General features: G+C 41.0%; 1 protein-coding gene and 1 pseudogene across 1 annotated transcript; both read right to left on the bottom strand.

The window, feature by feature from the left end:
• Positions 1–8,636: 8,636 nt before the first annotated feature.
• On the bottom strand, positions 8,637–11,991 carry LOC133653927 (RNA-binding protein 15-like). Its single transcript, XM_062053771.1, has one exon. It carries the CDS (start codon positions 11,818–11,820, stop codon positions 9,430–9,432), a length of 2,391 nt encoding a protein of 796 aa, XP_061909755.1. The 5' UTR covers positions 11,821–11,991; the 3' UTR covers positions 8,637–9,429.
• A 982-nt stretch (positions 11,992–12,973) lies between these two features.
• LOC133653909 (transcriptional activator protein Pur-alpha-like) lies at positions 12,974–22,655 on the bottom strand (annotated as a pseudogene).
• Between the last annotated feature and the right edge of the window lie 200 nt (positions 22,656–22,855).

Here is a 22,855-nt window from a genome sequence, read left to right as displayed (position 1 = left end):
GGAATACAGTGGACATTGATTGATATGCTTGATGACCTTTCCCTCCTGAGCCATAGCATCAACTAGATGAGAAAATGCGGAAACTAGAACACAACTCAAGACGGGTTGGACTGACAATAAATACATCAAAAACAAAAGAGATGCAGGTGAAAACAGATGGGAAAGTCAGACTAGTAGTGTGCTGCAGAAGAGCAGAGCTGGAGATAGTGAATGACTTCACCTATCTTGGAAGTGTCATCAGCAATGATGGACAGGCACACAAGGATGTGGAGGCACGCATAGGGAAGGCCAAGGCTGTGTTTGCCCAGTTAAACCCAGTCTGGAGGTCCAGGAACATCTCCACCAAATCCACATAATGTATCCTTGAATCCAACGAGAAATCAGTCATACTATACGGCTGCAGAACTTGGGGCCTGACACACCTCAACATTAAGAACCTCAAGACTTTCAATAACACAAGACTCCGCTACATTTTGGGAATTTGGTGGCCTAAGAAAATCGGTATCCAGGAACTGCTGGTCAAAACAGGTCAGGAGCTGGTCAAAATTACAATCAGAAGAAGGAAGTGGCGATGGATTGACCACACTCTTCTGAAACCTCCAACATCCATCACCTTAGCTGCCCTGTAGTGGATATCTCGAGGGAAGAGGAGGGGAAAGTCACGGCTGTCCCGGGGAGGGGTGTTGACAAAGAGCTAAGCAGAGCCAACACCATGTGGCAAGAGGTGACGAGAACCACAGGGACCGGAAAAGGTGAAGACAACTCGCTGAGACCTTATTTAGGTCTATCTAAAAGAGCTATATTGTAAATAGTTTGTTGTGCATTTTACATTTGTTTGCTGTTTTGTGTGCAAGTTTTTAAATTTAAAAGTATCTCATTTGAACAATATCCAGTGTTGTGGTATTTCAATTAACTAGAATTCAGTGTGCTGTGGGGCCCTATTGTAGTAAATCACACCTGAGCCATCATAAATTAATCAAATCTTTAATTGCCATGAGAAAGTAGACAATGCAATAAACTGTTTGGGACACGAGGGGATGGTTCCATCTTTCAGCTGGGCGCTAATGGCGGAGTTAGCGCCTGGCCATTTCACAGTCACATCCATAAAGCAATATTCGTCCGTAGTCACACACTGCCTATCACGATCACATCTGCGGTAGGAAGGGACCAAGTTTACCGGTAAGTAGAATCACAGCTGACTGTTCAAAGGTTTGAAAGTTCTCTTGCCGTCTGAGACGTGTAGTATCCAAAATAGCTGCACTCGCCCATTGCCTTCTCTTAAGTATTAATTTGTGATTTCCAAAAGCGTCTGTATATATACAAGAAGGAGAAACACAGGCATGTCTGGATGACTCGCCTCCATCTTTGTTACGAAGCTGGCTGTGGTGCAATCTTTCTGATGTCACTTCCTGTGTGGGGCGTGGACTTTCTGGTGTCACTTCCTGTGTGGGCGCGGTCTTTCTGGCGTCACTTCCTCTCCAAACTCACTTTGTAAACGATAAATGAGTCCATACAAAGCTAAGTGCCGGAGATTTAAGAAATACACGGCTGACTTACCCGTGTAAAAATTGGTCCGAGGAGGGGGACCTTAAACGCTGGTTTAGAGTGGCTGAAACGGGGCTTAGACTAAATAATTTTTTGTTTAAGGGGTTAAACGACTTAGTGTAGACATGGCCTTAGGCTTTGGAAAGGGCGAAGAGGATTAATTGAAATAAATTGAGAAGAGCTTTAATCCAGGGATTCTGAAACTATGACCTTCAGGGCCCACCTTTTCCACTACACAGGGACCCTGAGGCCACTCAAATGTTCACACTGAATTAGTAATCTTACTCTTGATTTTAATCGATTCAACAAGTATATCTAACCTACTAACAATTTACAACCTCGTCGAATAGTATGAAACCATTTGTTAATTACAAAGATTATTTATTTATTTATTTAAGACATAAACCATAGGCTTAGGTCAGGCTGATTTAAAAAATAGGTACTTGTGAAATGTACTGACTAAGAAGGGACACATAAATAATTGAAGAAAAATAAATGTTAAATTATGTTGTGCTAAAATAAATAAATACAATTTATGATAAATATGTTTAATTCTACCGTCAATAAAACAAAAGCGCAAATGAAACTACAGCTTGACCACTTTTGTCATAATTTTTGCGCTTGAGAAACTTCTTTATGACTTAAAGGAGCCATATGTAATAATTTCATGTCAAGTCATCATTAAATGGCTCTGATATGTCAAAAGGCATTAATAAATCATGTTCTTTTCAAATACCTCTACAACTGGTAACAGTATGCTCATTTTAAAATTAGATTAACAGCCTCGAAATATTGTTAATGTTTTCATTTCATTTTGATGCTCCGCCCTCCACCGTTTGACCAATTAGAAAGTCTGTGAGTGTGTCACATCCAGGTTGCCAGTTACGCACCGCCCTCTTTGTCTGGCTACTGCCACTGGTAAAGTTACTAAACATGTCAGACCTTAGTAAATCTAAAAGGCGTCGTTACCATTCTCAACTTATTCATGACAAAGCCAGGAACAAAACGAGGATTTGTATCGGGGATGCCTTTGAAAGATGGAGACGATTAAAGGCGGAGCAGATTTTTTCTTCGGACGCCAAACTTGCTAATTTCTTCCTTGATAGGTAAGTAAGGCATTTACGTTTTCTTATTACTTGTAATAAATAGAAATTGACATTTCGTATGTAAACTATATTGTCCACTACAGTCTATGATCTTGTCTAACAAAGCTAGTATGTTCGTGCAAAGAATGCTTAGTGTGATGGTGCTTAGCACCTAGTGTAATGCTTAGCATGCTAGCCCGGTCAATGACACATCGACATATTGGCTAAAGGGGAAATAGATGCCCGATAGCCTGTATGTCGATGTGTATTCAAACTGACAGAGCAAAATATATTTTCGACAAATAAAACCTAAGTGGATATGGGTAGTGTCAGTGTCTATTTTGTTCTCAATATGCTGATACGCTGAGGAAATGGGTTCCAACATTAGCACGGCTGTCATCATGGCAATGTGACACATATGGAGACAGCCAAATCACATGATAAAATAATTCCTCATTCGTGTAGCCTATAGGCATACTTTGGTAAAATGTCTCCTCTTTAGTTTTGGGCGTACATTAGGCTGCTAAGCATGGTCTACTTATTTTCACCAGTATAACCATTGCTAGCGTTGGTTGTAGTTTGTTTTAGTCTTTGTTTTCTAATACTACTGACAATAACAATATGATTGCCACTAATAAACTCATGTACAAATTCCAATCCGGCTTCAGAACTAACCACTCCACTGACACATGCCTTCTCTATCTGACCGACCACATCAAACATGAGGTGGACGCGGGCAAATACTGTGGCATGGTCATGCTGGACCTTCAGAAGGCCTCACCGTTAACCACGCTATACTGTTGGATAAGCTCAGAGCAATCGGATTTAACAAAACCTCATGGAGCTGGATGCAATCTTACTTGGAGGGGAGGGAGCAGGTGGTAGAGGTGAACGGCACCGTGTCTCCCCCCCCTCTCGGTGAGCTGTGGAGTCCCCCAAGGCAGTATATTGGGACCTTTACTGTTCCTAATATACATAAACGACTTGTCATCGGCATGCGACTGTGAATTGTTTTTGTTTGCGGATGACTATGCCCTGCAGGTATCCGACAAGGACAAGTCACATGTGGAGAAAATCCACATCAATAAAAGTTCACCTCCAGGCAGCTACAACCCTAAACTAACACCCTCCCCGGATTGCTAATAATCAAATGTAAACAATCAAATGCAGATACTTTTTCTTATGCCTTCTGATCTCTCTCTCTCTCTCTCTCTACGTCCACTACTTGCTGTCCATATCCTACCCCCCCACTCCCCCTCCACACCCCTGATTGTAAATAATGTAAATAATTCAATGTGATTATCTTGTGTGATGACTGTATTATGATAGTATATATCTGATAGTATATATCTGTATCATGAATCAACGTGGACCCCGACTTAAACAAGTTGAAAAACTTATTCGGGTGTTACCATTTAGTGGTCAATTGTACGGAATATGTACTTCACTGTGCAACCTACTAATAAAAGTCTCAATCAATCAATCAAAATTGCCATTTGTTGTGATATTGTACACAGGCATGACGTACTTCTTCCTGATAATAGCCTAATTTCGGTGTAAAATGTGATGGTTAGAGATTTGTTATTGACAAAACGCTCATCTATTCAGCTATGATCCCAGTACCTCAACCACTAGTAAGAGGCAGTGAAGTTCCTTGGAGTAGCCCAGTCGATCAAGCTGGATTTTAACCCCAGTCAGGGAGACGGGGAGGGGACTACAGAATTTTGACCGTGATTGCAGTACCATTTCTGGCCAGATTATTACATATGGCTCCTTTAAACTCCATACTTTTTGTTTTATATTTTCATTACTGCCTCAAGTGGTGGAAAAATGTATTACAATTTAGCGCCGCTCAGACAAATACAGACCACAACTGAGAAAGAGATGTTCCTTGGCAAGCCTCTAGGGGGGCGCTTGCAGCCCAACAATGGGCCACAATTAAGAAACACCGTCTTAATCCTCTTAATCAGAACTACACATGCTTTTACTGAAATATTCTACTGCTACATTAGGACATCGCTGCTGGAAATGGTGGATTATCATGTTGGAAAACTGCCATGAGGCCTAGTTTATGCGTTAGAATTGTAGAATTCATGTTTCCTCTCAATGAACCGCATAGGTACTCATGCAGCCCGAGCTCATGATGCTATACCACCACCCATAACTGTCAACATACACGTGGGACATTTTCTGGAAAAAGGCTGTCCACGGATGTACCTTGCAGTATTTGTCCCTTAAAATGTCATTTGATGAAGGCTGTACTCTTACAGATATGTGGTGAGTGTGAATCCACACCAGCAGCTGCATGAATGATTGAAGAGGAGTCATGTTACCTTGTTTACTCAGGCAGTGACTCAGTACTGCACTACAACAGTCAGTCCTGTTATTAGCATGGAATTAATGTCTAAATGAAGCATCTCCTGCATATAGAAAAGACAGATTTAGAAATACAAACAGATGTCGACCCCAGCCTGAGATCAGTATAAGATTAGCAACAAGAGTAAAGCCAGCATGTGTGTGAAAGTCACCATGATGACTCATCCTTTTCTTACACTCCCCTCCTCCACCTTACTCAGGAAGGTTAAGTGAATGGCACAGCAGCCGCTGGCGCATGATGTCTGCTGCTATCTAGTGGCGAACACTACGAAGTGCAGCAAAATCTTACCTCGGGATATCAGGTTGAATTGAATCTTGCAGAGATCATTTAATATATCGACATAAAATCTGCGGTATTTAACAACATGGAAATTAATCACAAGGTTTGAAGGTTTGTCAAAATTAGTTTTTTCGACCCAGTAAAATTTAGCTCTTGTAAAAGATTAGAAACTAATTGGTCATTTGCACTTTCTCTCCCAATAAGTCCAAACTTTTAAATTATTATTTTTTTAAACAGTCTAAAAGCAACCCATGTATATATGCCACAATGTAGTGTGTTTGTGTGTGTGTGTATATATATATATATATATATATATATATATATATATATATATATATATATATATATATATATATATATATATATATATATATATACACACACACACACACACACACACATGTACATACATGTATATAAAAGCATGCATTGAATATATTACAGTAGCTCTGAAAAGTTTGTTTAAATAGTTCAACTCAAAAAGAAAATATTTATATTGACTATAGCTTACAGCAAACTATTCATTTTCTCATAAAATCCAAGTTCAGTGTTTAAACTATAAATTAATGTTAATACAATGATATTGTTATTGTTATTATTATTATTATTATAGTCATTTATTTCAGACCAGGGGGATCCATATCACAGAAGAAAAAGATACTACATTGATAAAAAAACAAAACAAAATATGAGATGCACCTTAATATAAAAATAACCGGCAGCTTTTATGATACTTTAGATAACAAAGCGTATTATTTTTTATAATTTTAAACTTTTTTTTTAAATTTAATGTCTTTTTGCTCTTTTTTTGTTAAGAATATGGCATGGCCAATATTAAAAAATATATATTCTAAAAAATGATTTAACCCACATTAGCTTTTGACTGACAGAAAAACACTGCATAAGTAGTTTTTTTAAAGAGCAACAGCTGACTTTATTAAATAATGCAGCAAAACAATGCATATTACAGATATACATTTATTGACATTTAAGTTGTACTCACCTACATTTTATGATGAATTCCTGGAGTCATGTAGTCAGTCCATTTGCCCTGATAGTTACCCTACAGTACAAAACACTTCATATACATAACACTAACAGGCAATGAGCATTTTTAATATTTGGGTTACAGTAAACATGAAAAGGAGCAGTATGGTGTCGTGCAGTACAACCCCAACAATACTTCTATTACTTCTGTACTGACCTTTCTGAAGTGCCGAGTTCACCATTAAACTCTGCTAACGTGTGTCTTAGAATGCTGAAAAGGGTTAAAGACTGCAGAGAAGTTCAACCAGACTCTTAAAGGGCCCATAGTGTCCAGATGATTGAAATTTCACTAACAAATTCTCCATGTATTTTTTGCTGTTGAAAATTAATCTGACAGTCATTTCCCACAATATCAGTATGTTTTTAAGTAATATGTAGATAACTAACTATAGTTGGAATGCCCTCTTTCCATTGGCAAACTCGCTATGTCGCCCCCTCTTGGTGTGACACCATCTACAGAACTGGAGCACATTTCCCCACAAGAACAGTGTGGATAAAAGCATCTAAAACTATTATTTTCATCACCTAATTGCATGTTTTTGTCGCCTTGGTCCATGATTACTTCAAAACTGATATGGTTAACATTAGGCAAAAAAAAATCCCCATTTCCGTACTTCACTGCTCTTCCAATAGACACCATAAAATGTTTCCTCATGCTCTTTCTACATTTCCTCCAGCAGTTTGAGGAAAATATCAGTAGAAGAGGATGCTAAACAGAATACTAGCGGCTTACCTTCTTTTCTCTTGTTTTCGAGCGCAGAGTCTGCTCTTCTTTGTCCGTTTTTCCGCAGGTTCTGACTCAGTCTTTCTTCCCTTGACGGTGTTCCTGATTTTCAGGATCACATTTAGCTTGAATCTTTTTGTATCCATCCAAATTCTGACCAAAACCTTTCTTCTTAGAAGTCAGAATAATTAAAACGGTGGCTGCAAATTACACCCCTCTCGCTTGGTGCATTCCATTTTGACCGTAGAGGTCCATACTTTCCTCTTACTGCCATCATTTGGAAACGTATGCAGGCTGCCCCTTCTTTAGTGTATTGCTACATCCTGTCAAAGTGCATCTGGCAGACATATTTCCTTATTCCTTCAAATTATTTGCACAAATATCATGATTGGGGATGAAGATGCTACTAAAACACATACTACACAATATGAAATTGTCAGCAGGCTGATGAAGGCCCATCCACATTCTGGAGCTTAAAGTGTGCATTCTAAAATGTGCTGAAACTTACAGAAAATAATCACTACCGTGTCTATTTTATCTGTAGTCATCATTTAAGTGCAGAACTATATAACATGTGCCAATGTTGTTGGCCTACCTCTGAGACGTGCATCTCATGTCAGAATCCCACGGAAGTGAGGTCACAAAGCAGGGATGGCACCTTTACAGGTAGCACTTCTGATCTGTGGGAGGGACACATTTTAACAAGCTTGTAATTTAGATTAAAAAGCAACGATCTATGTTTGACTTGAGATGAAATTAACTAAATTGGGTGAAAGATGCTGGAAAGATAATGCTCAGTTTTGATATGAATTAATCAAAATGTTTATCAGTTAACAGTTGAACCAATTAATCATCTTATATTTGCTTTATGATGCAGGTCTAGGGATGTGAATCTTTATAAACAACTTTTTTATTCAATTGATTCTTATTAAAAAAAATTCTTAAAACAATTTTTAAAAAATTGATGATTTGATTTAGAATCAAGATTAATAAGAACAGCAATTTAGATGTGAATGGATCTTTTTGAGCACCTTTATGCAGGTCATGTGTTGAATGTCAGATTGTGAGATTATTACCTGCAGGACATGCTTGGGTCTGTCACACTTCAACACATCTAGGCAGCCTCCAGTCGGTGGTGTCACCATGTGTGGGCCCGTCCGGTCCCGCGCGTTGGAAGATGAGAAGTAGTAACGTCTGATGATGTTCGGTGCCATCAGGAGAGGTTATTCAGTAAATTATGTCAACCATCACATTTCTTTCCACTTCAGTTAATGAATGGCAAAACAAGCCACCAAAAGTGGAGGGCAAGGATGCCGCAGAGGCGTGTGCAACGTGGCCCTCACTTTCATGGTTTCAAGGTTCTTCTTGAAAATCCAAGTATTAGCAAGGAGAAAAAGCAAGATAACCCCGGTGACACAGAAGGCCTTTGGAAAACGAGGTCATCGCACAGTAAATCAACACACTTGATTTGAGCGTTTCTCATCCTGGGGGAGGGGGTTTGTCACATTGGGTTGACTTGTTAGACGCTGGAGACAATAATCCCCCAAAACAGACTAAAAGGTCACAAAAGTCGTCTTCCTTGTGGTTCCCACGAATGAGCAAATTTATTGAGACACAATCTGTGAAGTGCACTTTGTTTACTTCCCACGGGCACCGACGTTCTCTGTGTCCGTGTCCAGATATCCTGAGTATACAGCGCACGCGCACACAAACACACACACACGGTCCATTTGAAAAGAAAACAAAGAAAAGTCCCGTCAGAGGAAGGCCCGCAGAGTATCCTCTCACAACCGCCTGGCTTTTTTTTTTTTAACAACTGAGTTCACTCAGCCTGGCAGTGTTTCTAAAGGCTTCATCAACAGGTTACACAATCACTGCTACTGATTACAACATAAACAATATTTAACATAATTTGGTCGATTAGAACATAAATAAAAGCAAGTTTTGGGGTTGTTAGTAATTAATACAATATTCTTTTACTGCTGATTTCTAAAACAAAAACGTAAATCTAATGAGGACTACGTTGGTGAATTGTTACATTATGGCATAGTTACTGACAAAAAAATGCTTGCTTGAAGATCTCTTAACCAAATACAATTGCAAATATACCCCACAGGTGTTTAGCAATATGGAGCTATGGCATCAAACATTTAACATTGACTTAAAAAAAATATTAAGACCTAAAGATGTTTTTTTCCTGCAGCATTGACCAAAAAGGTAATCTGTGTAATCAGTGATGACTAAATTCATAGAATTATTCTGAATGAAGACTGAATTGATCTGTAAATGAAAGAGTAAATACAGCATGCTCACTGCAAACTGCTTAAAATGTTTCCAAAGTGACTTGAATAAAGCACAAGTTCATCTATTCCTCACGACGCCCCACGGATAATGACCACTACCATGTAGTCATCCTCCGATTTGGCAAAAGCCCTTGCCGACTCATCCATAAACTGCTGAGAGAACTCACAAGGCGGGAAAACGTGCAGGACGCCGCTTTGCTCCTTGCTGCGGCCAACCCCCGCAGGGAGGCTGACGATGCCAGCTGCCTCCTTCTGCTTCAGGTAGGTCACCAGGTTCTTCAGCGGCCTGTCAGTCGAGTCTTTGGCGTCTTGCGCTGCCGCGTCCTCGCATTTGAGGGGCATGGCCAGGAGGACCGCGTGGCTGCTCGGTCCGGCAGCCTTGATGCGGCGGGAGACCTCATCAAGCTTGGGGGCGTCCATCCGCAGGCGCTGGCTGATTTTCAGCTGCGAAGCTTGGCCACCTTCAGTGCGCTGCGCCAACAGGCCGGATGCCACCGTGTTGTCGCCGTCGAGCAGGTGCAGCGTCGTGGGGAAAGTGCTGTTCTTCAGCAGGAGGACGCCCTGCCACACCTGACCCAGCCTCTGGACAGACTGGCGCCCTGAACCGCTCTCCTTCGCCAATGGGCTCTTTGGTCTGCGCTTGAGGTCTCTCTCTGAGCAAGAGGTGGGCGCAGTCGGGCTTAGCGTCCGTCTTCTCTTGTCCTGACTGTTTGGGCGCCCTCTCGGGGGGCGCGAGTGTTCATGGTCACTACCGCCAACGCCATCTCTGCTGTTCACTCCCTGGCTTTGCTCCACAGGGTTGCCATTGCGGTTAGCGCAGTAGTCTTTGGTTTCAGGGGAACGGTCTGGGCGCCAGCCATGTTCCACGGGTCGCCGTCTACGCCCCGCATCTCTGCCTTGCAGCTCCCACTCGCGTTCCACCGGCCAGTTTTCCCGGGAATGTCTGTCCAGGTGAGGTGCGGGCGGGAAGCCAACTCCTTTGGCGCCCACTCCGGACCATTCTGCGGGCGAGGAGAGATCTCGGTCTCTGAAGCGAGGTGGCAGCAGGGCCGAGCGCTCTCGTGCAGAGGAGTCAAAGCGGTGATGGAAGGGTGTGGGGACCAAGTCGTAATGGGGAAAAGGGAGGGGGGGCTGCATGTACTGTTGCTGCTGGTTGTAGTGGTGCTCCGTGTCCGCAAAGTCCACCCTGAGTCTCCTATCGGGGCCGCCCAGTGGAAAGCCTTGCATGTGTGTGCACGCGGCCTGAGCGGCATCCAGACTTTCATACTGGATGTACGCCCACGCCTCACCCTTCCGGTAGTCTATAGTCCTGATGATACCAAAGCGGTCAAACTCTTTAGCCAGTGCGTCCAGGGAAATCCAAGGGCCAAGACCTCCCACCCAAAGCCTGGTAGTGGGCGTAGGTTTACCGTAGCCGATTTTAACTAGGGTGTGGCCCAGCATTTTCCCAGTCATAGCTACTTTCGCTCGATGGGCCATGTCAAGATTCTCAAACTTGAGAAATCCATACGTGCTTCTCTGTCCGTGCCCGGCCCGTTTGATGTTCACCTCTGTGATGACGCCGAACCTGTCGAAGGCCCGTCGCAGGGTGCTCTCTGTCAGACCAAGGTCCAGATTTCCCAGAAATAAAGTCCTGTTGGGCCGCTGGTCGCCCTGAGGCGAGTTCTCGTCTTGAAATGCAGCAGATTCCGGCAGGAAGGAGGCATGGTTTCTGGCATCATAAAGAGAATAATATGCTTCTCTTTCGACGTCTGTGAGGTGAGGCAGGGGAGGAGGGGGGATGGGCCCGAGCGCCATCTGCTGTAACCGGAAGTCTCTGTAGCCCAAACCTGTGGGGGAGAGTGGTCTCTGCGAGGGAGCATGTCTATGTCCTGAGGGGAAGCCGTCTTTGGAAACAGGAGAGCGGCTTCTTCGCCGGCCCATGTAAAAAGCCTCCACTTTCAGAGGTCGATCGAAGAGCACCAGTCGACCACGGGTGTGCTTGGCCGCTCGGGCGTCCTCGGGTTTCCGGAAGTTGACGAACGCCACCCTCTCGTCGTTGTCCCGGCTCATTTTGACGCTGACGTTGCCAAACTTCTTGAATTCGTGAAAAAGTCCATCTTCTATCTCCTCGTCATTTAGTAGAGAGCCCAGCTCGCTGATTTTCAGAGTTTTGTACTCACTTTCAGGGGAGCGAGGGGCACTGCGTGAGGCGGACCTGGACGTGTCCGCGGCGAGGTCGGCGACGCCGTGCGTCCCGGACGGAGCTCCGTAATCATAGCCGTTAGCAGCTCGGCTGTCCGAATAGTCTCTTTTGTCGCCGGGGAGGCTTCTCCTCGATGAGGCTTTGCAGTTGTCGCTGGAGGCGGCGAGCAGCTCCCCCGTCCTCCTGCTGCTGCTAGCTAGACTTCCCCTCCGCTCTTTGCCGTCGTCTAACAGCCGTGAGCGTTTTCTCACTGGCGAACGCTCTCTCTCCTTCATTTCCAAACACCGTTGACCACAATATGAAGACAGTGGTTGTGTTTTTTGCTACCACAAGCACAACGTAACTTTTTTTCCAAGTTGAAAATGAGCCCAAAAGGACGCTCAGTCGACATACACCAACGCCATATTGGAACGGCTTCACTACTGTACCGGAAGTCGCGCTCTGTGATGATGGAGAGTGCTGATTGGCTAAGGAGGTTGTCACTCAAAGAAAAGAGGAAGTGCCTCCGCCTATCACAAACAAGGGTGCGGCTCTGACAGGAGGTACAAGGATATTTGAAATGACACAAAGATAACGATTGTGACACGACATCACTTTCGTTTGGGTTTCTTTAAGACGTCTATTATTAGGCGTTCAGCAATTTGCTGCCAGGCGAGTTTTATTTGCCATATTTTGTTACAGGAAATACGAATTAACTAAAATTGCAAGTGTCTTTTAGTGTGTTTTCCATAAAAATAGTGCATGTAAATACGCACTTATGATATTGCAGATTAACGCCAAAATAAAGTCACGTGACAGTAAATCTTTTTTTTTAAAAACAATTCGCTAACGCAACACTCACCTTTCCCGCTAGAGGGCAGTAGTCCTCTATGTTCTGCAGAGTGGTTGAATTTTTTTTAAATTCAAAATTGACCCTCTTGAAGAAAATTGTACTCCATCCATCCATCCATTTTCTACCGCTTGTCCCTTTTTGGGGTCACGGGGGGTGCTGGAGCCTGGCACATGGGTTAGTGCATGTGCCTCATGAGGCCTAGATCTAACTCAATAAAAATAAGGCAACATTTTCCAAGCAATTTTTGTTAGTTTAGTCAAGTAATTGGTATTTTGAGTAAGTAGAACTTAATAATATGCATTTCGATTTATGCAAAAAGATTAAGTTGCATTTACAGAAAAAGCCAACAAATTGAGTACAATCAATGTAAAAAAACATCAGCATATTAAACACACAAGACTTAATTAAAATAAGTAACATTTAAATGAAAAAATAATTTTTGTACTCAATTTTATTAATTTTGACCAACTTAACCTTTCTTTGTTTTGAAAATGGAAACTGCTTAAAATAATTACTTAGAATACAGGTAATATTAAAAAAATCAAGACATATCAAATTCCAACCTTTATTAAATCATTACCATATAAAAACAGTGGCAATGAGCTGGACAGTATTAACAGTCAACATCCATATTTAGTGCATAGAATGCATGACCTTTTAAGTGGAGCCCGACTTAAACAAGTTGAAAAACTTATTCGGGTGTTACCATTTAGTGGTCAATTGTACGGAATATGTACTTCACTGTGCAACCTACTAATAAAAGTCTCAATCAATCAATCAAACCTCAACTTTTTAAAGTACTGTATAGAACACCTTCACAGTAGTTTTCTTTTTTAACCGTATACATATTATCAAATATTTTTCACAAGCCATATCCTAACCGTGTCAATAAGCTGGAGAGTATTAAAAGTCAAGAACATCAGTATACGGTATAGCTCGGTTGGTAGAGCGGCCGTGCCAGCAACTTGAGGGTTGCATGTTCGATCCCCGCTTCCGCCATCCTAGTCACTGCCGTTGTGTCCTTGGGCAAGACACTTTACCCACCTGCTCCCAGTGCCACCCACACTGGTTTAAAATGTAACTTAGATATTGGGTTTCACAATGTAAAGCACTTTGAGTCACTTGAGAAAAAGCGCTATATAAATGTAATTCACTTCACTTATTTAGTGCATAAAAGAATGCATGACCTCAGCATCTCAAGATTTACTTAGAACATTCACAGTACAGTTTCTTGCTAAAACAATTTAACATTAAGATTATCTGTACTTCTGTAACAATTCACAAGCAGAACACCTTCACCATAGTGTCTTTCAGTGTGTATATTTTGAAACATTTTAACTTGAACAACTCACAGATCCCTCTTTCTGACCAGCTGGAGCTGGGGCAATTTTGTGTGTATAAAACATAAAAAAACTTAATTTACACACCAGAAACAATGACCTGGAGCTTTGTATAAAACCTGAACAGGACAACAATCTGAAGAATTCCACTCAATGAACAATGTATAATGATTTTGGCTTGTACAGCCCTTTGAGACACTTGTGATTTAGGGCTATATAAATAAACATTGATTGATTGATTGATTGATTTTGAACAGACACAAGAAAATAGCTGTTCAAAAGTGCAAGCTGACAGTCATGGCTCACTGCCTAAGCTAGAAGCTTGTTTTTGAGAGTCATGAATTTGGGGGTTGGTTTTGGGCACAGTGTGTCGAGTCCCACAAAAAGTCTTTGAAACACCTCAAATGTTTTGGAAAGTTTGGATGGATACTCAAGATTAAGTGCATACGTCAACCCCAGAAGTAGGCAGCATGCTTTGGCCAGGTTTCCAAGATGAGTAAGGACTGGTACTCCCTCAATGATGATTCCTACTGCATTTGGCTCACGACAGATGTAGATGCTCATATTCTTCATTTCCAGATCCTCATGAACAGTGGTCTCTGCAGTTCCCTTTGAGATACAAAAACAGTAATTTAAAAAAAACAAACATCTAATTTTATATTTAATATAAGTTGTGTGATTTAATTCAGATAATGATTACTTTTGTGAAGACCATTCTGAAAACTTTTGAATTCTAATTTGAGATCTTGTACATTAAACTTGGTACAATAGATGCATTTCCAGCCACATGCTTTTTATTGGCATTTTTAATTTGCATATAAAAAACCTGAATAGAACCACCAGAAATTAAAACAAACAAACAAACAGTACTATGTTATTTATATATATATATATATATATATATATATATATATATATATATATATATATATATATATATATATATATATATATATATATATATATATATATATATATATATATATATATATATATATATATATATATATAGTAAATGTTTTAATGCTTGTTTAAGGGAGTATTTTTTGTTTGCATTGTTTTTTTTAGGGCAAACAGAAACATGACAGAAAGGCATCACTCTGTGGTGCTATGCTAATTGGCTATCCTGGGGCTCCTGCCAATTAGCTGCATGCTCGACCTCCACCTGACAACTGCTGGTTCAGTCAGTTCACATAAGTAAACCAAATTTAAGCTTGTACATCAGACTGATCCAAACCTGCTTTTAAACAATACTTACACAGTAGTCAGAGATTAGCTCCTGTCCGCTCTCTCCCACTCTATGTGGCATCTCAGAGTCACATCTCTCTTCATCACTGCAGAGGCACTTTGGTCCTAGAGTTAATAGAAGAAGAATAAATAAATGAATTTTGTTGGCAATTTTACTCCAAATCTGTGATATCGTTATTAGAGCATGATTACAGTTTCAGTTTTCTTTTAACCCACCTGTATCAGTTCCATCAACAAGTTCTTAATGTGTTGTCCAGTCACTCCACCTTTTGCACTGAAGAGCTCCAGGAGTTTCGGAGTGTACCTGTCCAGCTGGGACATAAATGTTGATTCCAGTGGAACAACAGTGCACCTTCGGAACTCTTCATTAATCTGTAAGGAAGGCTGAAACGACGCGTCGACGTAGTCGACGTCATCGGTTACGTAAATACGTCGACGCCGTTTTTGTGCGTCGACGTGTCGTATATTTACGTCACACTACCGTCATGGCGAAGCGCAAAGCAGACGATCAAAGCAGACGATGCGAGCGAGGGGGAAAAATCACGCCAAAAGTCGTCAAAAGTGTGGAAGTATTTCAATACACAGCCTAATAATGTTGTTGTATACACACTGTGTCGAGCGGAAATGGCCTATCATAGCAGCACAACGGCTATGAACGAACATTTGAAAAGAAAACCATCAACCATCAACTAGTCAATCGTCCGCGTGAGCATACCTTGTCATCATTACACAGAAACATGAATGTGTCATTTGTATCTGCTAGGGGTGTAACGGTACGTGTTTTGTATTGAACCGTTTCGGTACGGGGCTTTCGGTTCGGTACGGGGGTGTACCGAATGAGTTTCTAAGCTAAAGCTAACTTTAGCTGCTTAAGTCTTAACAAGTTACTTCGCTCCTTCTGCCTCTGTCTCAGCACGCAGCATTGTCCCACCCACACAACCATCTGATTGGTACACACGAAGCATTATCAGCCAATCAGCAGTGTGTATTCAGAGCGCATGTAGTCAGCGCTTCAGCGTCGAGCAGATAGGTGTTTAGCAGGTGAGCATCAGGCAGCGGACTCTCCCCAAATGATAATAAACACCTCCCAGTCAACTACTAGTAACATCACTATGAGCCCGTTGACCTTCTAGAAACTTAAACTGCAGCTCAGCTCACTCGCAGTCCTGGCTTGAGGTGAACGCTAATTACCTCTCAGTTCCAGCCACATCGACCCCTTCTGAGCGCCTATTTTCAGCTGCTGGGAATATTGTAAACAAGAAAAGAACCAGAGCATGTAGACATGCTAACCTTTCTTCATTACAACTGTTAGTCACTCACTGGAATGAGTAGAATTGGTTATTGTGAACTGTGTTGGACTGGATGTTTATTTTGCACATTTTAAAAGCAATACTTAATGTTTACAGTGCTCCAGAATATTTAGATTGGCACTTTTTTGTATTGGATGTTTATCTTTATTTTTGCACATTTTAGCAAATAAGCAACACTTTCACTTTTGTTGAAATGTTTACACTGTTGTTACAGAATATTTCGTTTTACACTTTTTTGTATTGGATGTTTATCTTTATTTTTGCACATTTTAAAGCAAAATAAGCAATACTTTTACTTTTGAAATGTTTATACTATTGCAGAATATTAAGATTTGCACTGGATGTTGACTTTTATATTTGCACATTAAAAAGCAAATAAGCTACTTTTAATTTTGTTAAAGGTTAAAAGTTTTAAATGTTTACATTGTTACAGAATATTTAGTCATGTTGTTGTCAATGTTGACTGAGTGGCCATACTTTTTTTTTTTGTAAATAAAAGCCATGCCTTTTGAAAAAACTGGCTTACATTTATTTTTTCATCTTCATTTTGAATAAAAAAAATAATCGGTAAAAGGAAAAATAATCTATAGATTAATCGAAAAAAATAATCTATAGATTAACCGAATAATCGAAAAAAATAATCTATAGATTAATCGATAGAAAAATAATCGTTAGCTGCAGCCTTATCTGTAAGACAGCAAATGTTGACCGTTACTGATATTAAAGGTTTTAGTATACATTTTCAGGCAAAAAGTGAGTCTAGTATGTCATGTCCAAATCACAATGGAAACTTGGTCAGGAAAAATAGAATGATAAATCATTTACCTGGAATGGTTCAAAGAGGGCAGGCCATCTTTCCTTAAATTCTGCCACCCCAGCAGGAGACTTGGCAACCACTTCCTGTCTTCTCCAACTGTATACGTTCTGGTCATCATATCATTGATGCTCCTGGCACCGTCCTTTTACACAGAGGGCAGGTGAATGAAGGACTTACTTGAGGTGAGTTGAGGAATTTGACTTCTGGGTGGTATCTTGACAGATGAGAGCGAAGGGAACTCCAGCATTTAAAAGAGCATGGCAACCTATATGAATGCAAGGCAAGGCATGGCTGTGCCCAAAGGTCCCATGGTGCAGTCTGTAATGCTTTAAAAAATCACTCTTGGTTGGTACAACAGTGCTGCACAAATTACAGGGCCATACCATCTGTCATTGTAGAGAGAGAGAGAAAAAAAAAAAGACAAGTTATGGTTCATGTCTAACCTCTTGGATATATAAGCCTGATGAGAGCCCTTTATATCTGTTTTTTTTACACCCTAATATACTCAATTGCAGTGTTTCCTCTAGATTTTTTTGTAGCAGCGGTGGTCTAAGTTGGTAACCTAGCAACAGTAGGGGGGTCCGGGGGCATGCACCCACGGAAGAAAATTTTGAAAAATGACCCTTTAAATCAGTGGTCCCCAAACTATTTGACTCGGGGGCCGCATTGGGTTAAAAAAATTTGGCCGGGGGCCAGGCTGTATATATATATATATAAATGTATATATATATATATATATATATATATATATATATAAATATATATATATACATACATATATATATATACATACATATATATACATATACATATATATATATATATACATACATATATATACATATATATATATATATATATATATATATATATATATATATATATATATATATATATATACATACATACATATATATACATATACATATATATATATATATATATATATATATATATATATATATATATATATATATATATATACATATATATATACCGTAATTTCCGGACTATAAGCCGCACCTGACTATAAGCCGCACCAGCTAAATTTAGGGGAAAATACAGATTGCTCCATATATAAGCCGCACCCGACTATAAGCCGCAGGGTTTTGATGTGTAATTAGCGTAGTATATAGGGGTTCCTGCTACCACGGAGGGGATTGTCGGGACAGAGATGACTGTTTGGGAACGCAAAGCGTCCCATTTATTAACTATAAATCTTTCAATCATTCAATCAAACTTTCACATCTTTGACATGGCGAACAGCATTCGTGCAGAGTACAAATAATACAACGGTGCAAAGTAATACAAAGTGCTCGCCCGTACGTTATCAAAATAACCAGCCTACCGGTATATGAAAAGTCAGTCTTTAATCATTGTGTCATCGTCTTCTTCCTGCGTACTAAAACCACCGAAATCCTCTTTGTCGGTGTCGGAGAAGAACAGGCCGTATATAAGCCGCACCCTTGTATAAGCCGCAGGGACCAGAACGAGGGGAAAAAGTAGCGGCTTATAGTCCGGAAATTACGGTATATATATATATGTGTGTATATATACATATATATACATATATGTGTGTATATATGTATATATACATATATAAATTGTCTTTATAATCCGTTTTGTCATTTAACATCAATTAACATTGATGTTCATCAACATTTAACATTGTCACGTTATCGATGGGAAAATTCATTTTTAGACAATATGATTTACCTGAGCGGCTCGGAGACACCAAGTGTAACAAGCGGTAGAAAATTGATTAGAAAGGAAAGATTTTTTAAAAAAAGAATTTTGTGGGCCGGATTTTGGATGCTGGGGGGCCTTATCCGGCCCGCAGGCCGTAGTTTGGGGACCCCTGCTTTAAAGGCCTACTGAAACCCACTACTACCAACCACGCAGTCTGATAGTTTATATATCAATGATGAAATCTTAACATTGCAACACATGCCAATACAGCCGGGTTAACTTATAAAGTGCAATTTAAAAATTCCTGCCACACTTCCGGTTGAAAAACTCCTTTGGATATGATTTATGCGCGTGACGTCACAAAAGCAACGGAAGTGGTTGGACCCCATCGGACCCGATAGAAAAGCCTCTTGTTTTCTTTGACAAAATTCCACAGTATTCTGAATCTTTTGCAATTTGTTTAATGAACAATGGAGACTGCAAAGAAGAACGTTGTAGGTGGGATCGATCGGTGTCTTAGCGGCTAAGTACAGGGTGAGGGCGGACCTACGTCACTTCCGCCTACCAATCCCCTAGCAACCGAAAACAAACCAGCTCACAGCGAACACTGCATTGACAGAAAAAGCATTTAACGAGCGCTGTGGCTTGGAAGTCGGCGTTAAATCCTTCATTTACGCATTTTTACTTATTCGCATATCGTGTGAAAAAACGAAAATGTATTATTTGCGTCAGACTCGTCTCAGTGAACTTTAAAGCTTCTCAGGCTTAGCTTAGCTTGCTAGTTAGCTTAGCCTGCGCGCTACTAAGAAAGAGACGCGGAAGTTATCAACAACTTTGTGTGAACACACCGTACTTGTTGGAGCCCACGTCGAAGAAGAAGCGCTTGTTGTCCACAGTCATCGACGAGCCCTCCGGCAGCTGCGCGGGCTCCTCGTCCACGCCGTAATCGTCAATAAGTTTGGCCAAAGCGTCGCGGAACTCGATAAGTCCCTGCGCCGGGAGTGCAATGGTCTGACCCCAAGCCGGGCCCCCTGTTCACGGTCTGCCGGATCCTCAAGAACCGTCCCTGCTGGTTCTCTTTCAGGTCCATGTAGTACTTCCGATTCTCCCGCACTAGGAACTCGCTTTTCAGGGCCCGCCGCGGCTCATCCTGCACCATGCCCGGGTTGCTGGGACCCAACTGGGCGTAGTGTTCGATGAAGTCCCCCAAGTAGTCGCGGAACTCGACCGCCACCGACATAGACAGCGTGAGGAGGCTCTTGTTGCCACCGTCCCCTACTTCGGCTATCTTCAAGAAGTGGCCTTTGGCGTTCTGCTTGACGTCCAAGTAGAACCGTTCGTTTTCCCGGTGTAAAGCTGCGAGCCATTTGTCTCGTCTCTGTGGGCTTTTATCACGCTTTGGCAGAACAAAATACAACCTTTGTTTTCCCTGTTTCCAGTTGTGGTTAGCACAACCAAAAACAACACAGTTTTTCGGCATTTTGGAGGCAGAATGACGGGTTTAACCAGCGTAGGTCGACAGGTTAAAGAGTAATGGCAACGGTTTGTTTTCAACGCCAGTCTGGTTGCTATGGCTCGAAGAACCCGTATGTAGCTCAGTTGCCCGGATGTCGGCCCTCACCCATACTGTAATATCTGTGATATTTGCATTAGTGTACTGTGTCTTTAAGGGTTTGGGGAACGCGCATGCGCGAGTGAGTTGGCGGAGAACTTGAGTGTGTGTGATCGTGACTTTTGGCTAACAGCAGCTCGTGTATGTGTGTGCGTTACTTTTTGAACTACAACCAGTTACCGCTTGTTAATAAAGCGATTGAGCAATTTGTTTAATGGACACTGGAGACTGCAAATAAGAAAGTTGGAGCCGGTGGAGCAGCGGACTACAGCAACACCAACACCAGGAGGTTGTGTTGTGTTTTGAGCAGGATAGCAGACGCACTACGGTGAGTCTAGCTTTGGCTTCCAAACATTTGATCGATTGCCCGTACGTGCGTGTCGATATGTGCATGTGACGTACGTAACTTTGGGGAAATATATGTTTCTTGCCGACTCTGATGGCGGCCGGGGTGTCGTCAAAAGCGTAGAACGCCCGCCGCCGCATCTAAGTTAGCTACGCAGCTAGGTTAGCTTCTGTTTTTTTAGCTTCGCCAAGCTGAATATTATTAATCGTGTATTTACATGTTCATGGTTTAATAGTATTATTGATCTTCTGTCTATCCATCCAGTCAGGGTTTTTTTTTTATTTAGTTTCTATCTGCATTTGAGACTGGCGCTATCGCGTTGGCTACGTAGCTAGGTTAGCTTCTGTTTTTTTTAGCTTCGCCAAGCTGAATTATTAATCGTGTATTTACATGTTCAGTCACTGTGAATGTCCATTTCGCGTTCTCGACTCTCATTTTCAAGAGGATATAGTATCTATATCTATATATCTATATATATAGTAACTTTGGGGAAATATATGTTTCTTGCCAATTCTGATGGCGGCCGGGGTGTCGTCAAAAGCGTAGAACGCCCGCCGCCACATCTAAGTTAGCTACGCAGCTAGGTTAGCTTCTGTTTTTTTAGCTTCGCCAAGCTGAATATTATTAATCGTGTATTTACATGTTCATGGTTTAATAGTATTATTGATCTTCTGTTTATCCATCCAGTCAGGGTTTTTTTTTTATTTAGTTTTTATCTGCATTTGAGACTGGCGCTATTACGTTGGCTACGTTGCTAGGTTAGCTTCTGTTTTTTTAGCTTCGCCAAGCGGAATATTATTAATCGTGTATTTACATGTTCATGGTTTAATAGTATTATTGATCTTCTGTCTATCCATCCAGTCAGGTTTTTTTTTTATTTAGTTTCTATCTGCATTTGAGACTGCTGCTATCAAGTTGGCTACGTAGCTAGGTTAGCTTCTATTTTTTTAGCTTCGCAAAGCTGAATTATTAATCCTGTATTTACATGTTCAGTCACTGTGAATGTCCATTTCGCGTTCTCGACTCTCATTTTCAAGAGGATATAGTATCTAAAATGGTTTGAAATACAAATCTGTGATACACAATAGAAAAAGGAGAGAGTGTGGAATCCAATGAGCCAGCTTGTACCTAAGTTACGGTCAGAGCGAAAAAAGATACGTCCATTACTGCCTTTGAAGTCCTCCACTGTAACGTTCCTCATCTACGAATCTTTCATCCTCGCTCAAATTAATGGTGTAATCGTCACTTTCTCGGTCCGAATCTCTCTCACTCCATTGTAAACAACGGGAATTGTGAGCAGCACTACCGCTTGTGATGTCACGCTACTTCCGGTACAGGCAAGGCTTTTTTTATCAGCGAGCAAAAGTTGCGAACTTTATCGTCGATTTTCTCTACTAAATCCTTTCAGCAAAAATATGGCAATATCGCGAAATGATCAAGTATGACACATAGAATGGATCTGCTATTCCCGTTTAAATAAAAAAAAATTCATTTCAGTAGGCCTTTAAATGGTGACTACTGGTGAGATTTTTTTTTGGGGGGGGGGTGTTGAGATTGAGACTTACACAATGAGTGTTATTCTTACAAGAGTAGCGTTTTGCCTAGGAGTGTGCATGGACAGCAGGTCTGAGGGGGCTTCAGATAGCTCTGTCAAGTGTACCTAGCTAGCTGCTAGCAACTTTTAATGCAAGCTAGTGACGCAGCTTTAATGTAGCTGCTTATAAACTGAAGAATAAAATATTAAACTACCACGCAAAGAAAACACTAATTATAAACTGCACAGCTATAAACAATGTTAATGAGCACATTCGAAATGGCGGTCGGCGGGAGAAGTAGCAAACTAAATATAACGTTGAACCATGCTTTTGGAAATGTATACATTTCAATCCTGGCAAATACTGACTTTTAACAATATAAATTGTTACTTAACTGAGTTCGGTAAAGTGTTTTCCTTGGGCTCCGTGAAGAGACGTGTCTGGGCTTATTCTTCCACAGCTGCATGCAGGTGGGCGGGTCTTGACGTTTTAGGTCTGATATAAACCTTTGAACTGAGTTTTGCTAAATCAATTTATGTTGGAAGTCCAATAAAATTAATTTTATCACATAAAAAAAAAAG

The sequence above is a fragment of the Entelurus aequoreus genome, linkage group LG01 (assembly GCF_033978785.1).
Source record: "Entelurus aequoreus isolate RoL-2023_Sb linkage group LG01, RoL_Eaeq_v1.1, whole genome shotgun sequence".
NCBI lineage: Eukaryota > Metazoa > Chordata > Actinopteri > Syngnathiformes > Syngnathidae > Entelurus > Entelurus aequoreus.
Note: the sequence above shows the minus strand (reverse complement) of the source record. Positions and strands in the feature narration are given on the sequence as shown.

Bases quoted from the DNA above. Each gene is read 5' to 3' on its own strand.
- LOC133653927 (XM_062053771.1), bottom strand. From the start codon at position 11,820: ATGAAGGAGAGAGAGCGTTCGCCAGTGAGAAAACGCTCACGGCTGTTA.